The 21,387-nt window shown below is 37.6% G+C and overlaps 1 protein-coding gene across 1 annotated transcript in view; it reads right to left on the reverse strand.

Moving 5' to 3' along the window:
* Window positions 1-21,387, reverse strand: part of SCAPER (S-phase cyclin A-associated protein in the ER) — a 466,531-nt gene that overhangs the window by 391,138 nt on the left and 54,006 nt on the right. Inside the window, exons 5-6 of the mRNA XM_006866457.1 lie at window positions 6,192-6,292; window positions 1,966-2,082 (exon numbers count right to left, since the gene is read on the reverse strand). Coding sequence (XP_006866519.1) covers window positions 1,966-2,082; window positions 6,192-6,292 — 218 coding nt within the window. The remainder of the gene's footprint in view (window positions 1-1,965; window positions 2,083-6,191; window positions 6,293-21,387) is intronic.

Raw genomic sequence — 21,387 nt, forward strand, 5'->3', positions numbered from 1 at the left:
AAATACCATGGCTTGGGTCAAGCGTACCTTAGTCCTCAAGGTGACATCTTTGCTCTTCAGACCTATACTGGTATACTGGTTAAAAGGCTGAGGACAATCGTTATCAAGGAACAACTCAGTCAACTGGCCTACCACAGTTCATAAAGATAAGGTTCTATATTCCAGTTCAGTCAGTAGCGTCAAGGATCTTAAAACTTGCAAGCAGCCGTTTAAGATACACATAATGGTATGCACTGATCCCGAGCAAAAGACAATGAAGCAAGTCAAAGACTTAAAACAGAAACTAATCCACAGGACTACTAGCACTTATAAACTCGGGCCTCTTCTAGCCTGAGCTCAGAAGAACTAGACAGTGGCTACCACTACCAAACATTCTGACAAGGAACACAGTAGAAAGTCCTAGATAGAATGAGAGAAAACTACAGAACAAAGTTCAAATTCCTAAATAAGGCCAGACTTACTGGAACACTACAGATGAACCTCAAAGACTACAACCCTAAGATATCTTTTGAACTTGTAAATAAAGCCATTCCTGGAAGTTATCTTTTAGACAAATAAAGGACTCATTCATAAAATAAACAATATTACCCACAAGTAAAGTGTTCCCTTAAACATCCAACTGAATGAGACCAAACAGCATTTATGTAATAAGATGAAAAGGCACAGAGGGGAAGGGAAGCTAGATGACCCACTGTGAAAACTGTAACCAAAGTCATAAACAATTTGTATAAAAACTGTTAAACTGGAACCTAATCTGCTATTAGCTTTCACCAAAAACACAAATATTTGAAAACTAACTGAAATGGATAAAATCTAAAATTATAAAGCTTCTAGAAGACAACATAGGAGAAATCTTTGGCAACTCTGAGTTAGGCACAGAGCTCCTGACCACAACATCAAAAACACAATCCTGAAGAATTCATAAACTGAACAACTTCATCAAAACAAAAACTTCTACTCTCTGAAAGTCACTCTTTCAAAAGTAAAAAGACAGGCTAGAGACTGAGAGAATATTCATAAAATTCAAATGCCATTGAGAATGAAAATAAATCAAATACAACCACATATAAAATATATATTATAATGGGAGAAATAAATTATACAAAAAAAGATTATAAAGAATTAGCCTGCTCATAAAAAGTTCAAAGTAGGTACAACTAAACCATTCTGTTTACGAAAACTTCCACAGGTAGTAAAACTAGACAGAAAAACAAGGAAATGATGACCAAAACAAGTTACCAGTTACCTTGGCAGACACAAGGATGATAATTGAGACGGCAGATACAAAAGGGCTTCAGGTGTTGGCAATATTCTATTTCTTTGACTTGACAGTAACTATGTCGTGGGTTATTATGCAATTATTTGTTACCATGTGCATTTTTATGCCCTTTTCAATATGCTATGATTCATAATTTCAAAACATAATTTAAAAGTTTAAAGAAGTTCCTGGATTTGGTTATGTGTTCACTGTAAACTTCAAACCCTTTAAATTAATTGTTAATTACTCCAAGTTTTGGTAGTCAAAATTAGATAATTATCTGTACTATATAATCAGTTGCAACAAATTTGCATATGAATGCAACTATATCAGCAATTCTCAATAACATAGTCTATTTTATACACACACACACACACACACATATATATATATATATATATATATATACAGAGAGAGAGCGAGATCTTCCCTATGCAGGAGATTTGTAGTTCTTATCATGAACCATTTAGCATGAACATATAAACTGGTTTTAATTTTTGGATCACTAATTATACTTGAATGTAAGACATTTATTCCAAGTTAAACTTTACTGTCTTGGATTTTTAAACTTTTTATTCAAACAATTTCAAACATATACATGAATTATTTTCATAGAGCATATCAGTTGTATACTATGACAAGTATATAAACAGCAGAGAATATTTTACTGCAATATAAGATAGTAGGCTTTATTGAGTTTATCTCACCCAAAATTTAAGCTTCTTCGAGCATTTGATGTTACACTTATTCTATCTGATGAGGGACTTGGAATCACATGACGTCCTGGAGACATTTTCTTTACTTCCCAGGCCAGTGAAGTTGGTCTGCCAATTGAATACACACAACCGATTAAATTAATAGAGAAACAGAGAAAACAAGATTGTTTTTTCTCTTAGTTGCTAGTAGATAAAAACATACTCATGTCCTGATTTTCCCTACAGCATTACTAAACAGGAAGTTACCATATAAACCAGTCTGGTTCACAGACGATCTCTTGTCCAGGCTTTTCCAGCATAGCAGCATGTCTCACTACTTATCTAAAGATCACAGGGTTACAAAAACACTGAGATACACTACTTATGATTTACAAACCTCCATACTCCCAGCTTTTAAAAACGGTGGTGGGGGCAGGGTGCATGATACTATTTTGGGTTTCCTGGATCGGATCTTCTTGCAAAATAAGCTTCTTGTAGGAATCAAGGCATAAAGACAATAGTGAGGGTTAAATAAAGAATATACAAGAAAATCTGAAGTCTTTCCTCTCCTCTTTCTTTTAATCACCCATGAGAGGGTAGTATAAAGATTTCATTCATTGCTCTCTGCTGGGAAGCTAGCCCCACAGCCAGTTTGCAAGATGAGAAATCTCTACTAAACTGTTTTCCACAAGTAACAACTTCTCTTCTAGGGCCTCAGTCAGACCTTCATGACTCTTACATCATTCAGTCTAGTCTACACATATTTTGTGATTATTTCTTTCTCTCATTAAAAAAGTGGTATCCATTACTTTTAGAAAACAAGAACATTCAGAGAAGCAAAAACAAAATTAAAGTCGCTAGTGGTCACGGATCGGGCTGCTAGCTTCTCAGGGTCAGCAGTTTGTAATGACCAGTGGTTCCGCGGAAGAATATGAAGCTTTCTGCTCCCATAAAAATTTACAGCCTCGGAAATCCTATGCAGGGTCACTAGGAGTCAGAACCTACTCCATGGCACACCACCGCCACCACCACCACCACCACCATAATACACTATCCAAAAAAGGTGAGATGGACATTTACTTATGGTTTCTCAGTGTGTATCTCTTTTGTATATACGAGAGGGCTTCAAAAAGTTTGTGGAAAAATTCCACTCTTTTATCATTCAATTTTTCCATGAAGTTTTTGATGCCCCTTGTACATGTTAGGTGTAAGATGAAATCTGAAACTTGTTTACCCTTTTAGTAATATACTATACATATATTTTCCTTCTAAGTAAAATATTTGACAAGATCATTCTAATGCCTATGTAACAGTCTATCACACACCTATTCCAATAAAGGGATAATAAGAAATGAAGGGCTGTCATGGGTGATAGGGTGATTAAGAATACACACAGATAATTTAATCACAGAACCGAGCACATGAAATACTCAATAACATAAAGCTATTATTAGCTATACTACCAATAACAAATACAAAATTGTTGAGAAATTTTTTTTCACCATTGTATACCTCTGGGCATGTTTTCTTAATCTCCTTTTCCAGTTCATACTCCTCTAATGAAAGAAATGTAGTGGTGGTTACAAGTCAGGCTGCTAACCTCAAGGTCAGCAGTTTGAAACTACTAGTCGTTCCACGGGAGAAAGATGAGGCTGTCCTGCTCCCAGAACGATTTACAGCCTTGGGAACTCTGTACAGGGTTGCTTTAAGTTGGAACCAACTCCACAGCACATAACCACCACCACCAATGAGAGCAGAAAACAATTTTGATTATCTCCAAAGCAACTCAAAACTCACAATCCCTCTTCCACTTCTAATCCAGAACGTTTTTCTTCTCTTAAATTGAAAGCCCAAGAGAAAATCTTTTTACTATATCCTTGTGCCTCACCCATCATTTGATTCTGCAAACGTGATCTCCTAAAATGCTCTCAAGGCCATCTCTGTCCATATTCACTGCAACCTTTAATCTATTATCTTTCCCAAAAAGGACTGAACCAGCATTCCTCTCACCCTGCCATTCTTCATTCACGCCGTATCTGATCAGGTCCCTTGCCTACTTCAATTTCTTGAGGTGCTTCCTATCATCCTAAGATAAAACACCAAACTCCTTAACACTGTTTGCAAGATGCCTACATATCCAACATTTTATCATCTCTCCTCATTCACTCTGACTTTGGCTCTTACACCTCCTTTCCAACAACCTTTCCAACTCCTCTAATGAAATTTGCTTCCCCTTCCCTACTATGCCCAAATAATGAATACTTCAGATATCAGCACAAAAGAGAATTCCTCAGGAAGTCTTCCTTACATCTTCAGATGCCATTCTGTTTCCTTCATAGTCTACATCACAGTTTCCCAACTGTGCATTTCCTCTTGAGAACATTTCATGCATTTCTCAGACATTAAGCTAAATGTTTCAGGAGGGGCACAAAATCCCAGCATCTAGCAGAATGCATTCATTTACATTAACAAATAAATACTGGCAAAAAGAGCATCCTCACAACTCTCCAGATATAAAATTATTTCCTAAGGATTCAATTCAGAAATGTAGAAATTATTCAAACATCTAAGGCTTTTCACAATTTATAACCCAATCACTGTTCAGAAAGATTGTAAGAAACTATACTCCCACTATCACTTTTTTTAGTTTATACATTTAGTAGTCACCAACCATTTGAAATTCATCTCTTGGGAGTTACCTGTTGGTGCTTTGGCCCATTTCTTCCCTTGGGGTATTCATCATTTACTAACTGATTTGAAATGTTTACTATGACCACTGCTACTAGAAATAACAAATGGTGATAACTCCTTCGGCACTAATGCAACTATTCCCGATTTATCATTTCACTTTTCATTTTTTAATGTAGAAAAGGATATTCCTCCTATTAAATCAAGTCTACCAATAATTTTCTTGTGGTTCCTAAGGAGCTCTGGTAGCGTAGTGGTTACGAATCGGACTGCGAACCTCAAGGTCAGCAGTTCGAAACTACCAGCTGTTCCGCGGGAGAAAGATGAGGCTTTCTACTCCCGTAAAGATTTACAGCCTCGGAAACCCTATACAGGGTCGCTATGAGTCGGAACCGACTCCACGGCACATAACCACCACCACCAACCACCTTTGCCTTATAAACTTCATACACACAATACAAATATAAAAATATTTATCTATATTTTCTTCAGTTTTTACACTGAAGTCTCAAGCCTAGCCAAAATGAGTTTTGATGGATGATTTGAGGACTGTAAGATAACTACTGTCATCTCTAGAGAATCTAGGTTGCTTTCAACACTTGGATGCTACCTCCTGAGGCAAAACAAAGAAATACTGATATTGGTTAAGATAAAAAGAGAACCTTCAAGTAATCCTCTTTCTTTGTCTAGCTAACTCGTATCTGCCATTTCTGTCTCAACTTAAATATCATATCCCCCGGAAGCCTTCCTGGACTTAGAAAAGTGACTGAAACCTCCTTTTCTTTTGTTATCAAAGTACACGGTATTTCTTCTTGGCAAAACTTGGCCCCCTTATAAATATTTACTAAACTCATCATTATGTAACATCAGTCCTTCCTTCCTTCCTGAAATACACTGTACATTTCACAAAGAGTGGGCACTGTGTCTGTTTTCTTTACTATAAAAGTCCTAGAACCTGGTCCTCAGTACTCAGATACTATACGTGGGTTCCAAAGGAAGCTTTCTGAAGGAATTTAGATCCCATTACTCTCCTAATACAATAATCACCAACACTCCTTACTGAATACTATGTTTAAATAGAAATACATTTCCCTATATCATCTCACAAATGCACTTTACTTCCGTAAATTGCTTATTAATCCGATTCCTCTCATCTGAGAAGTCAACCACTTGTTAAAATCGATCCCATTCTTTAAACACTACTCCTGCACCCACTATGAGATATTTCCTGATCTGTCCTGCAAAGAGGATTCGACCCTGTCCTTTTCTCAACACCCACATTAGATCTTTGCTTTAAAAAATTCCATTTTATCCCACCCACCCTCACACACTATAAATCCCATGAGAATAATCTGTGTTATATTCAGCAATGGATAAAAGTGCCTTTTGCTGATAAGGTGCCTGATAAATATTTGCTATTAAAGGAAAAATGTAGTATCCAATTTTTTACATGTTTCTAGTTAATCAGAGGTCAAGTCGGCTGTTGGATTTTAGTGTTTGCTACTGAAACCAGCTGGCTACTATTAATATAAAATTCAGAAATGAATTACCTGCTTTGAGCATCTGTCTTCTCTAGTTTTTCCTGAAGTTGAATCCAGTCAATCAATGCTTTGAAATCCCTTACATAGTTATCCAGCATCATTAACACCTCCTAATTGAAAGCAAACAACAATGTTAATTTCTATTCTGAGACTAAAAGTATTAAAAAAAAAACCTATTTGAGGTGAATGACTTAGGAATTTATCATTTTTACATTATACTCTTCATGGAGAAAGCTAAAAAAACCCTTGATTTGGTTTTCTGTTTTTAATCTTGTTTAATAAGATAATAAAAATGTTCCTGTTAAGTGCCGTGGAGTTGGTTCCGACCCATAGCTAACCTGTTTAGGAGCAGCTGGTGAGCTTGAACCACCAACCTTGTGGTTCAAACTAACCTTGCAGTTGCAGTCCAGTGCATTAACCCACAGCACCACACTCAAAGTCCAAAGACCAAGAGACGGTACTGATAACCCTTCTGTAACGCTCCTTTAAAAGGTCATTATTTTAACTTTTTAATTTTTATTGTGACGTTTACTATAGAAAGTACAAAAAACACAAATGTAAAGATAAACTATTGTAAAGTGAAGTCCAATGAAACCACCACTAGTGATGAAAATGACAGCAATGCAAATCCCTAACAAATGCCCCAGAAGCCTCCTCTCAATTACTATCCAATTTTTCCTGCAAAGTAACCCTACCAGGCTTTGGATCAATTAATTCTGACCATTCTTTAACTTCATGTAAATAAATTCATACAGAGTATATTATTTTATGATTTCTTTTATAGATGTGCATGCTAAATTTATCCATAGACAGAGTAAATATATCTCTAATTCATTTATTGTCAATGCTGAACAGTAGTACTCCATTGTAACCTACTACTAGATGGTGGACAATGAATAAGGAAGACAAGAGAAGAAATGATTCATCTGAGCTATGGTGTTGGAGAAGAATATTAAAAGTACTATGGACTGACAAAACAACAACAAATCTGTGTTAGAAGAACTGCAGTTAGAATGCTCCTTAGAAGCCAGGATGGCCAGACTTCATCTCTCATACTTCAGACATTCTCAGGAGGGAACAGTCCCTGGAGAAGGACATCATGCTTGGTGAAGTGGAGGGTCAGTGAAAACGAGGGAGATCCCCCAACGAGATGGACTGGCACAGTGGCAGCAGCAATGGGCTCAAGCTTAGCAATGATTGTGAGGTCGGCGCAGGACTGGGCAGTTTTTCGTTCTGGTGTACACAGGGTCACTATGAGTCGGTACCTACAGGATGACACACCAACAACAACTACTTGATGAGGAGCACAGTGACTCCATACAATAAGCACTGGACTGAGAATCACTAGGTCAACAGTTCAAGTTCACCAGCTGATCCATGGGAGAAAGCTAAGCTTTCTGCTCCCTCGGAAACCCTATACACGGTCATCATGAGTCAAAAATAACTCGACAGTACTTAACTACAGGACATTTTGATAATTTCCAATATTTTGATATGACAAACTATGCTGTTAGGAATACTCATGTACATGTCCTCTGAACATTTAGTGTCTGTACTAAATACAAAACCTAGAGTTTACTGAATTATAGGGTAAGCATACAGTCAACTCTAGTGCACTATGTCAAACTGCTTTCCAAGATCTATTCCCACTCACAGTTTTATAAGAGTGCTCCATGTTCCACATACATATCTACACTTGATATTACCCATCGGTTAATAAATGGTAGTGTTTTGATTTGCTGTTTAGTGTGGGCCATAGTAATAGAAAATGTACCAGTCCGTCATTCCTTTTAATGGCTGAATAATTACATAAATATATCAAATTTTGTTAATCTATTCATCAATTGAAGGAACCCTGGTAGCATAGTGGGTTACGGGTTGGGCTGCTAAATGTAAGGTCAGCAGTTCAAATCTACCCATCTCTCCTCAGGAAAAAGATGAGGCTTTCTGTCCCCCTAAAGACTTAGAGCCTTGGAAACCCTGTAAAGGGTTGTTATGAGTAGGAACCAACTCCATGGCACATCACCACCAACACCGTTCATGAACTGATAAACATTTTGGCTGTTTCCAGTTTCCAGCTGTTCTGAGAAGTCCTTCTATGAGCATTCATGTAGACGTTTTTGTATGAACATGTTTTCATTTCTCATCGTATACACCTAAGTAAGAGTAAAACTGCTCTGTTGTATGGTAATTCCGTGCTTAACTTTTAAAGAATCATGAGCTTCTTTTCTATAGAGGCTGCTCTATTCTACATTCCCACCAGAAATATACAAGGGCTGGCAACACTGGACATTGAGACTTATATGTAAGTAATCACGAAAGTGTGGTACGGGTGAAAGAATTAACAAAGAGATCAGTGACGTGGAACTAGGAGCCCAGAAATCAGCTCATAGATATAGAGCCAACTAATCTTTGACAAAGGACCAAACATAATTCAATAGAGAAATAACAGTCGTTTCAACAAACTCAACAACTGTACTTCAAGCTCAGCAGCTGCTCCTTGAAAATCCCACACAGGGTCGCTTTGGGATGGAATCAACTCGACAACACACAACAACAACAAGCAGAAAACAAAAAGCAAGACCTAGACACAGATCTTATCCCTTTCAGGGAAAAAAAATCAAGAGAGATCATAAAACTAAATCTAAAATGCAAAACTATACAACTTTTAGAGGAGACTACAGAAGAAGATACAGATGACCCTGGATCTGGCCATGACTTTTTAGATGCAAAATAAAACCATAATCCATATAAGGAAACATAGATAAATTGGCGTCATAAAAATTAAGAACTTCTACTCTACAAAAGACACTGTTAAGAGAATGAGAAGACAAGATACAGACTGGGATAAAATAGTTTAAAAATACATCTCTGATAAAGAACTTGTATCTAAAATATATACAGAATTCTTAAAACTCAACAAGAAGAAAACAGCCCAGTAGAAAAATAAGCAAAACTTCTGAACAGACACTGCACCAAAGAAGATGCAATAAACATATAAAAAGATGCTCAACATCCTGTGTCATGAAACTAATAACCAGTTGCACAGCTGAATCCAACTCATGGTAACTCCATGTATGTTAGAATAACATGTGCTCCATAAGGTTTTCAATGGCTGATTTTTCCAAAGTAGATTGCTAGGTCTCTCTTCTAAGGCACCTTTATATGGAATCCAACCTCACATCTCTTGGTTAGCAGCAGAATGAATGAATTGTATTACCACTTAAAACTTTGAGATATCATTAGCCACTTATATGAATGACTAAAATAAAAAATACTAACACTGCCAAATGTTGATGAGGATGTGGAACAATAGAAACTCTCATTCATTTCTTGTGGGAATGCAAAATGGGACAGCCATTTTGGAAGACAGTCTGGTAATTTCTTACAAAGCAATCAACTCAAAACAGTTGAAAATGTACATCTACCCAAAAACTTACACATGAATGTTTACAATAGCCTTATTCATAAATGCCAAATATTGGAAGAACCAAAATGTCCTTCAAAAGGTTAATGAATAATCAAACACTGATGCTTCTATAAAATGGATTACTACCCAATGATAAATAATGAACAATCAAGCTAAAAAGAGATGAATGGGAACCTTATATACAAGAGGAAGCCAGTCTGAAATGGTACATATTATATGGTTTCAACTATAGAACATTCTAGAAAAGGCAAAAGTGTAGAGGCAGTAAATGGATCAGTGGTTGTCAGGTGATCAGGGGCAGGTAAGAGAGAAGATAAAAAAGATAAATAGGTGAGGTGATGGTGGTAGCTGTGTGCCGTGGAGTGGGTTCCAACTCATAGCGACCATGTATAAGGTTTCCGAAGCTGTCAATCTGTACAGGAGCAGAAAGCCTCATCTTTCTCCTGCGGAACAGCTGGTAATTTTGAACTGCTGACCTCAAGGTTGGCAGCCCAACTTGTAACCACAGTTAAACTATTTGGTACAATAATATTATAGTAGATAGATGACTTTTATCAAAATCCATAGGACTGTACAACACAGAGTGAGTCTTAAAGTCAACTATGGGCTTTGCTGTTGTTGCTGTAAGGTGCCACTGAGTAGGTACTGACTCAGAGTAACCCTATGCAGAACAGAACAAAACACTGCCCAGTCCTGCACCAACCTAACAATCGTTGTTATGCCTGAGCCCATTGTTGCCACTGTACCAATCCGTCTTGTTGGGGGGCTTCCTCTTTTTCTCCGACCATCCACTTTACAAAACATGATAACCTTCTCAAGGGATTGGACCCTCCTGATAATATTTTCCAAGTATGAGATACAAAGTCTGGCTATCTGGGTTCCAGCATTCTGGCTGTACTTTTTCCAACATTAACTGGTTTTTTTCTTTTGGCAGTCCATGGGACTTTTCAACATTCTCTTTCAACACCATAACTCAAATGCACCAATTCTTTCATGGTCTTCCTTATTCACTGCCCAAATTTCAAATGTATATGAGATTACTGAAAATACCATGACTTGGGTCAGTCACATCTTAGTCTTCAAGCGGACAGCTTAGCTCTTCAACACTTTAAGAGGTCTTATGCAGCAGATTTACCTATACTTCGTTTGAATTCTTGACTGCTGCTTCCCTAAGTGTTAATGGTAGAGCCATACAAAATGAAGTCTTTGATAACTTCAATCTTTTCTCCATTTATATGGATGTTATTTAGTGGTGAAGTTTTTGTTTCGTTTACAATGAGGTGCAACCCATACTGAAGGCTGTGGCTTTTTGTCTTCATCAGTATTTTGAGTCAGCTTCACTTTCAACAAGCAAGTTGTATCATGTGCATATGACAGGCTGCTAATGAGTCTTCCTCCAATCCTGATGCCACATTTTTTTTTTTCATATAATCCAGCTTCTTGCAGTATGTGCTCAACATACAGATTGAATAAATATGGTAAAAGAATACAACCCTGGCACACACCTTTCCTAATTTTAAACCATTCAGTGTTTCCTTGTTCTATTCAAATAACTACCTCTTGATCTATGTACAGGTATCTCATAAGCACAACTGAGTGTTCTCTGCAACACTGTCAATAGCTTGTCATGATGCACGCAATTAAAAGCATTTGTGTGGTCAATTAAGCAAAGGTAAACATCTTTCTGGTATTCTCTGCTTTCATCCAAGATCCATCTGACATCAGCAATGATATCCCTTGTTCCATGTCCTCTTCTGAATCCGGCTTGAACCTCTGACAGTTCTCGGTCAGTGTAAGGTTACAATTGTTTTTGTATTATCTTTAGCAAAAAATTTTACTTGCAGGAGAACAATTAGGCAGGTTTGAATGGGCTAAGTGGGACAGAGGTAAATAATGATATATGCAAAACCTTGTAACAACAGGGCTCTGGGATACAGAGATTGAGACATGGTTGGAATGGGGAAAAGGGGGGAATAATGTTAAGATGCTTGGCTGTCTTTTGAAGCTTGGTTTTCCTTGCATTATATTATAAAATAGACACTGGAGAGGGAAAGAAAGGAATAGCCAGAAACACCACCATAGAAAGCTTGTAAGTCCGTCTTCTGCCTATAACTGACTGGAATACCCAAAATGGGGCTACAACGTGCCCAGTGAAGGAGGCTTCCTGCGGAGCCTCTGCAATACATAAGACTATAGGTGAAAGCCTGAACCACATCTAGATCTTCAGAGATGGGAAGATTGGAAATGAAAGGACCAGCAGATCAGCCTGGAGTGGCTAGAAGAACAAAAGATACTTCTTGAAAGAAAGACCTACAGGAAAAATACAAAACAATAGAGGCAGACGGACTGTTACTACAAGAACAAACAAGTTGCTTGCCCAGGAAACATCAAGACAAGTGGTCAGGTCCCCTCAGTGCAAACCCCCTTCCAAGACTAAAACTCAATGGGAATACACACTCTACTTGGTGACCACGCTCGTCACCGATAAGGGGAAGTGAGAGAAAAACAGCAATGAAGCGGTGACCTAAGCCCTACAATGTTCATTAGACTTCTGTGGACCCAGGTCAAGACCTGGTTGGCCAACAGTGAGGAAAGACCCGGAGAATCATGGGCCCAGAGTCTGTGACATAGCCACAGAGGACTAGAGTGGAGAGTGACGCATTCAGCTGATAAAAAGAGAGGGCATATGCACAAGAACACTTACACTTGCAGATAATACCCACTTGACCTGGCTTCAATGACTGGATGATCAGAGCTTAACCAGAAGAAGAAAGAAGAGGAAAAAAACAGTAATCTGATACAATTTGATGAACTTGACCTATACCTATTGATGCAGTAGCTCAAAAGAGGGAACAAATCCTTACAGCAAGAATCATTCCCACCCCCTCCACACAGAGTAGACAGGGATGGGCCTGGGCCACTTGCACATTGGCTACCCAAAATGGAGGGGGGGAGGGTACGGGGGGACTACAAAGGCAAGAAGTGACTGGCTTACAAGCTTTCAAGAGGGAACCTAGAGCCATAGGGCCAGGAGGAAGGCAGAATCTCTAGTGAGTAGTATCCAATCTGTCTAGGCGAGGCTGATGAAATGAAATGCATATGGGTCTCTTGTGATACAATAGTGAAAAACTGTTATCAGGACTGATTCTGAGGGTTGGAAATGTAAAGGTACACATTTTATTGCAAGGAAGGGAGTGATTAACTTTCCAGTCTAGGAGTAGAGGTCCATAAGACCATTAACGGAGAAGAGTGGAGTGCGGGACCCTACCCAGAGAAGCAGTGATGCCTGAGATGCTGGCAGAGATGATGATGTGGAGCGATGGAGCAGCTGGGGACTTTAGATCCAGAGAGGGAGAGGGACTGTGTGCTGAAGACCGGGGGGAGTGGTGTGGGGGACAGGCTTGCAGGGTATGCCCTTTGGTTGGTTGATGATGCATGGAGGGGACTGTAACCATGGCAATGAAACAATATACGATAGAATGAATATAAAACTAATGTTCTCCCATGTAAACTATTACATAACTCACAATTTAAAAAAAAAAGAGAGAGAGAGAGAGACAGTAAAGTGAATAGAGAGAAACTGTTACCTGATGGTACATGGAGGAGATAATAATCATTTTAATGAAACAAGATATATGATTTGTTGAATGCAAAATTGATGATCTGCCCTGTAAACTGTCATTCAATTCATAATAAAAGCTTTTTAAAAAATTTGAGGAAAAAAAAATTTACTTGCAGATAATTAATGATATTGTCTGAAGAGTTCCACATTCTACTGGGTACCTCTCTTTGGAATGGGCACAAATATGGATCTCTTCCAGTTAGTTGTCTTCTAAGTTTCTTGGCATAGATGGGTTAGTGCCTCCAGTGCTGCATCAGTTTGCTGAAAGATTTTAATTTGTATTCCATCAATTCTGGCACCTTGCTCTTTGTCAATGTCTTCAATGGACCTTGGACTTCTTCCTTCATACGATCAACTCTTGATCATATGGTACTTTGGAAATGGTTGAAAATCAACCATTTCAGTTTGGTACAGTGACTGTGAGTATTCCTTCCATCTTCTTTCAGCATCATTCTTTTGCTCATAGAATCCTTCAATATTTCAAGTCAAGGCTTGAATTTTTTCTTTAGTTCCCTCAGCTTAGGAATTGCTGAGCATGTTTTTCCCTTTTGGTTTCCTAACTCAAGATCTTTGCACATTTCATTATAATATTTGATTTTGTCTTCTTGAGCTGACCTTTGAAATTTTCTATTTAGCTCTTGTACCTCCCTCCTCACTTCTTCCATTTGCTTTAGCATCTCTATTCTGGAGAGTAAGTTTCAGTCTCTTCTGACATTCATTTTGGTCTTTTCCTTCTTTCTTGCTTTCTTAATGACGTATGATATTCTTGATGTCATTCTACAACTCTTCTGGTCTTTGGTCTTTAGTGTCTAATGCATAAAATCTGTTCTTCAAATGATCTCTAAAATCAGGTTGGATATGTTCAAGGTCATATTTGACTCTTGTGGACTTGTTTTAATTTTCTTCAGCTTTAACTTGAATTTGCATATGAGCAATTGATGGTCTGTTCTACAGTATGTCCCTGGCCTTGTTTTGGTTGATGATATGGAGTTTTTCCATCATCTCTTTCCCCAGATGTAGTCAATTTGATTTCTGTGTATTCTATCTGGTGAGGTCCATGTGCATAATCAATAGTCTTTTACGTTTTTTGAAAAAGGTATTTGCAATGAAGAATTGGTCTTGCACAATTCTACCATGCAATCTCCAGCATCATTTCTATCACCAAGGCCATATTTTCTAACAGTGGTCCTTCCTCTTTGTTTCCAACCTTTACATTCCCATCGACAGTAATTATCTGTACATCTTGATTGCATATTTGAACAATTTCAGACTGAAGAAGTTGGTAGAATTTTCTATCATCCTCACTGGCTTTAGTGATTGGTGCATAACTATGAATAATAGTAGCATTAACTCATCTTCCTTGTAGGCGTATGGATATTATCCTATCACAGACGGCTCTGTGCTTCATGACTGATCTTGATATGCATTTTGATAATGAATGTGAAGCCATTCCTCTTCAATTTGTCATTTCCAGCATAGTAAGCCATGTGACTATCAGATTTAAAATGGCCAATATAGTCCATTTCAGCTCACTAATAATGCCTAAGAAATTATGTTTATATGTTCCATTTCATTTTTGGCAATTTCCCATTTCCCTAGATTCATACTTCATACAGTCCATGTTCCAACTACTGATGCATGTTTACAGGTGTTTCTCTTCATTTTGAGTTGTGCCCTATCAGCAAATGAAGGTCCCAATGGCTTTACTCCATTCACATCATCATGGCCAACTACTTTGATGAGGCAGCTCTTTCCCAGTCACAGGTTCTAGCGCCTGCCAACCAGAGGGGCCCATCTTCCAGCACTACATCTGACAACATTCTGGTGCTCTTCATAATGTTTCAATATTCAGTGTTCCACTGCTACTCATAAGGTTTTCAGTGATTAATATTCAGAAGTAGTCCATCTCTCCTTTCTAGTCTGTCTTCATCCGGAAGCTCAGCTGAAACCTGTCCACCACGGGTGGCCCTTCTGGTATTTAAAGTATCTGTGGCATAGCTCCCAAAATCACAGCAACACAAAAGCCACCACAGTACAACAAACTGACAGACAAGTGGTGGAAACTATGGACTTTAATGATAATGCACTGATATCATTTTGGAGTTCCTAGGTGGCACAAATGGGGAAGAACTGACTACCAGTTGAAAGACAAGTGGTTCAAACCCATCCAGACATGTCTCAGAAGAGAGGCCAGCGGATCTGATTCTGTAAGGTTACAGCCTTAAAAACCCTATGGGCACATGGGGTTGCTATGAGTCAGAATGCACTGGATGGCAATTAACATTAGTTTATCAATTGTAACAAATGAAACACATTAATGCAACACGTTAATAAAAAAAATTGGGGAAAGGTGTGGGAAATATGGAAATTCTCTGTAGTTTTTGCTCAATTTTTCTGTAAACCTAAACTGCTCAAAAAAATAAAGTCTAGTTTTTGCAAAGTATACATGTCGTTCACTTTTTATTTTTACTGGCCAATATTGCCTGTAGGTCATCTATCTAACTATAATATTCTATGTGATATTTTAACAGATAAATTTCAGTTTGTATACTTTGATCCAAAAAATTAACTGTGCAAGTACAGGATTGGGAGAATATCATCTTAACACAGAGTGCATATAAAAAGGGCTTACGAATTTTATTTAACACTAAACTCAAGTTAAGCAGATAGGTGCTGAGTCAACTGAAAAAAGTAAACATGATCTTACACTGCATCACCATAAGTATAATATCTATTAAGACGACATGTTTTCATTTACATGGCCCTGATGAATGCTGACCATCTTTTCATGTGCTTGTTGTCCATGTGCATAAATTTCTTAGAAAAATGTCACTTCAAGTGCCTTGCCCATTTTAAATTGGGTTTTCTTTATAGTGTTGATTTGTAAGAGTACTTTACACAGTGTGAATATTAAAATGTTATCAAACATAAGGTTACCAAATATTGTCTTCCATTTCATAGGTTGTGTCTTTTTTTGATAAAGTCTAAAAAGTTTAATTTTAATGAAGTCCAATACATCTATTTCGTCTTCTATTTTGCTCATAAGTTTGCTTTCATATTGAAAACTCCATTGCCAAATCCAAGACGATAAATATTTACCTCTATGCTTTATTCTAAGAGTTTTATGATTTTAGGTTTGCTGATTTATATTTAATTGATTTTTGTATGTAGTATAAGGATAAATTTCATTCTTTTGCATGTGGATATTCAGCTGTGTTAATACTACTATTTGCTGAAAAACTATTTTCCCCAATTAAATGGTCTTGACAGCCTTGTCAAAAATAAACTGGTCAGACATGTATGCATGTATTTCTGGACTCCCAATTCCATGCAATTGATCTATATATCTGTCATGATAGAACCACACTGTGTTGGCAACTGTAGCTTTGTAGTAGATTTTTAAATTCAAAGTGTGAACACTCTAACTTGGTTCTACTCTCTCAGCATAAGGAGGCCTTGAATGTCCCTTCAAATTAGAGGAGCAGCTTCTCCATTTCTGCAAAGAAGGCACAGGGGTTGCACTGAATCTGTTGTTATGTTTGGGTAGCAGCATCAATGATATTAACAATATTAAGTCTTCCAATCCATGAGCATGAGATGTCTTTTCATTTGTTCTGGTCTTCTGTTTTACTTTCAGCAATGTAAGTTTTCACTGTAAACCACTTCATAGTAAACATAAGAATACTGATATTGAGCAATGAGCTCATAGCAGCAGTGAACCAAAGACCACTGACACCTGGCCTACTGCCCATTCTGCTAAGTCACAGCTCCAAGACGGCCAATACCAGCAGTAATTTAAAAAAAAAAAAAAGTTTTTTAAAGTAGAAAAGGCATTTAAAAAATTACGAATAAACCTACTGTCCAGAGAATATTTCCCTTATTGTTTTTCCTCAACATTTTTAACATTTCTACACACATCTAACATTTACTTCTAAAAGTGAAATGATCTGAAATGAAGTTCTGGTGTGGTGCCCTAGGACAAGCACTGGACCACAAGGTCAGTCAGAACTGTAAAGCTGGTGGTTCAAACCTTGGAAACCCTACACAGGGTCGCTGTGAGTCGCAAATGACTCAACGACACTTAACAACATACATGAAATCATCTTCAGTTTAACAGAATATATATTTTGAAAATAAACACCTAACATTTTACATGTTTCTTATGCAGTTGATACAAAGCTAAACATATCAACAACTCTGCATTTAAACCCACTTGTCAATAAGATAGCTTACACTTATCTTCTGTTATCAAATGCTGCATTTCCACTAACACGAGTTTCCAAAGATAAAATAAATTGCAAACTGACTGAATTTTACAGAGAATCATTTTCAAATCAGTGTAACTACGATGAATATATCTGTGCCCCCCCCCACACACACACACGACACCTTGATCATAATTACCATTATTATACTCTGATCTTCCTCTCTGTTGTTGCTGTTAAGTGTTGGCGAGTCAATTCTGACCCATAGTGACCCTGTATAGGGTTTCCAAGGAGCAGCTGGTAAGCTTGAACCGCCGACCATGCAGTTCAAATGACTTTGTAGTCTGGCGCATTAACCCACAGTGCCACACCAGGACTCCTCTTTAGGTAATGCAAAGAGGATCTTCCTCTTTAGCTAATGCAAAATTACATCACTGTGACACTACATTTCCACACATCTGGCAAAGATTACTTTCTGGACATTGATTAGCTATGTATGTAAATAGCAATGAAAATTTGCATAAAAAGAGAGGGTAAGAGAACAGGCCACTGAGTCCTGCTCTGCTGCTCAGAAAGGGGAAACTGACCGAGTTATGACGATGGGTCTGAGGACTGGCACACCTGCCAAACTTATAATCTAATGTGTCAGACAGAGAACAGCATTCACACCAGTCTCTCCTTACTAGAAAGGGCACTTTCCAATATTCCCCCCCAAAAATACCAACAAGCTATAAAAATGATTGTTTGCATTATAAGTACAATGTTTTTCCGTAGCAAAATTTCACTTGATTTTGCAGTCATTGTCCAAGATCTCAAAACCCTTTTTCATTTGTAAGGTGTTCTAAAAGATACAGACACACTTTGGAAATCAGCCCTCAAAGCACTAACACGACTATGCCAAATTATTCACAAGTGGAACACAGTGCCAGCATGACTTCAGTCACAAAAGTTATATTTTACTGAAAAGTTACAAAAGATTCTTCTGAACAGAGAAGTCTTGTTTATTTCCTCTCAAAGGCAATCCTTGGTGCCAAATCACGGGGTAATAACAGTCTTCTGTAATCAGGAAAAGAACAAATTTAAAAATTCCGTTTTAGTTGGCTTCCTTCTCTCAACTCTACTAATACGATTCATATTCTTTAATTAAATTCATTCAACTTAAATCACCAACATTAGAGCACAGAAAGATCTGATTCAGAACAATTTATTTCGGAAGCTTTCTACTAATTTCCCTTTTTGCTGGGGGAAAAAAACCAACTCTAAAGGGCAAGAATATAAGCAGTTATATTTGTGATAGGAATTGGCTCAGAGAAAGTACATTTGATGGCTCAAACAATCCATTTGAAGGAATGTTTAGCTCTGTGTTATCAGAAATGATCAGAGTGGTACCATCCAGCTGTAACCCGAGTCATGTTTTACGAACAAGGGAATACAAACAAGACAAGCAGCTGGGGCAGCCTCACAGTCACTGATGCACATCTTTCTCCCTAAAGCTATGAAGGCCATTTTGTCAAGCAGGATGAAACAGAACAAAAGTGGCTCTGAAAGTAATGTTATAGGCATTCAGATAACTACATATAGATGTACAGCTAAAATTACCAATTAGTTTACCAATTGGCTGCAACGGATTCGATTGGTTTGTAATTAATTCTAGTTACTGGCGCACAGAGCAGGATGGTTGGCGCCATCCCTTTGTCCTCCTGACACATAATACTAGTGTTCAGGCCCTTGGGCCCAGGACATCAATACAGCCCCCTCCAATTCTGCTGCAGGAACCAGAAGAGTGGTGTACGCCTGCAGCGGTGAAGGGGTAGAAACCTGCGTCTCATGAGAAGTTAGTAACAAAGGGGATCCTTTATGAAAAACCTTTACACCAAACAGAAATAGGTTTTAAACAGCATAATTCTTTAAAGAACAACTCATCGAGGTTATTTTAAAGCTAATACTAGAATAAATAGTTCCAAAGGACAATCAATTATGCAAAATGGCAAATAAACCATTTTCAAAGCTGTCTAGCTAGTAACATCATTCCCAGTCAACTACAATCCTCAATCACTCAGTTCTTTCAAATGTGTACCTTAATTTGCAATACAAGCTACCTGGAAAAGGCATGCCTAAGATATTCACCAACTAAAAACATATCAATGAAAGTGTGCTAATGGAAACCATTCACCTACAATTTAACCTTTTACCAGCATCCTTGTGAGCAAATAAAACTTACAGTTGCCTGGATAGTGCTATAAATACATTACTGAAAAGGTTAACTTTGTCTATGTCCTAATTTTTTATTTTTTATAAAACATCTCAACTCATTTGCAAATTGATTTGACTAGATGCTTTTCTGTTCTGGTATTTCCCACTCAGAGAAAAACTAGAAACCAATTACAACTAAGAATAAGCAAGTAAAGGCATTAAAAATACATTATTACAAGACTCAGAATCAACTTGTCACACTTGAATTCCTATGCATTCCTGCATGTTTACCTCCAATCAACAGATTCATGCATTTCTTTTGCCCGGAATATTCTCCCTATCCCAAATTATATATTTATATTCAGTACTAAGAGTTCTCTAACCTTATCTAGACCAACATGTTCACTTATGAACACAAAAACTGAGTACAGTTTGGTGATTTTTCCAACTGAGGAAGAGCTGCCCCCTCAAAGTAGACGACCATAATGCCATGAATTGAGCAAAGCTTTTAGAACCTACTGTGTTGATGGGGCACAACTCCAAATGAGGACAAACAGCTGCAAAAATCCATCAATAATTGGCACATGTAATATACAAAGTATGTATCCAGGAAAATTGAAAGTTGTCAAGAATGAAATGGAATGCATAAAGATCAATATTCTAGGCATTACTGAGCTGAAATGGACTGGTATTGGCCATCTTGAATCTGACAAACATATGGTTTACTCAGTAAGAACAATAAATTCAAGAGGAATGGCACTATATTAATTATTTTTTAAAAATTCAAAATCTTTCTCGAAGTAGAATATTATCTGTGATAGAATAGCATAAATATGCTTACAAGGAAAACCAGTTAATACAACTATTATTAAAACTTATGCACGAACCACTCTAGTCAGTGATGATAAAACTGAAGAACTCTACTCACTTCTTCAGCCTGAAACTGACTGAGCAAGCAAACAAGATGTATTGGTGATTGGAATGCAATGGTTGGAAACAAAGAGGAAAGATCAGTAGTTGGAAAATATGGCTTTGGTGACAGAAATGATGCTGGAGAGTGCATTATTAAAATTTTCAAGACCAATGACCTTCACTGAAAATGCCTTTTTAAACAACACGAAAGGTGACTATACACATAGAACACACAGGAATCAAACTGACTACATCTATGAGAAGAGACTGTGAATATGCTCAACATCATCAGCCAAAACAAGGCCATGGACCAACAGTGGAACAAACCATCAATTGCTCATATACAAGTCCAGGCTGAAGCTGAAGAAAATTAAAAGAAGTCCAGGAGGGCCAAAATATGACCCTGAACATACCCCACTTGAATTTTGAGACCATCTCAAGAACAGAGTAATGTATTAGACACAATGACCAAAGACCAGAAGAGTTCTGGGGTGACATCAAGTATATCATACAGAAAGATAACAAAAGGTCATTAAAAAGACAGGAAAGGGGGAAAAAAGACAAAAATGGATAGCAGAAGAGACTCTGAAACTTGTTCTCCAGTGCACAGATGCTAGAGCAAATAGATGAAAAGATGAAGTCAAAGAGCAGAACAGAAAATTTCAAAATGCAATTCAAGAAAACCATGTCAAATATTATAATGAAATGTGCAAAAACCTGGAGCTAGAAAAACCAATAGTGAAGAACATACTCAGCATTTCTCAAGCTTAAAGAACCGAAGAAAAATTTAAGCCAAGGTTTGCAATTGAAGGATTCTATGGGAGAACATGGGAACACTGAATG

Source organism: Chrysochloris asiatica, unplaced genomic scaffold (genome assembly GCF_000296735.1).
Source record: "Chrysochloris asiatica unplaced genomic scaffold, ChrAsi1.0 scaffold00092, whole genome shotgun sequence".
NCBI lineage: Eukaryota > Metazoa > Chordata > Mammalia > Afrosoricida > Chrysochloridae > Chrysochloris > Chrysochloris asiatica.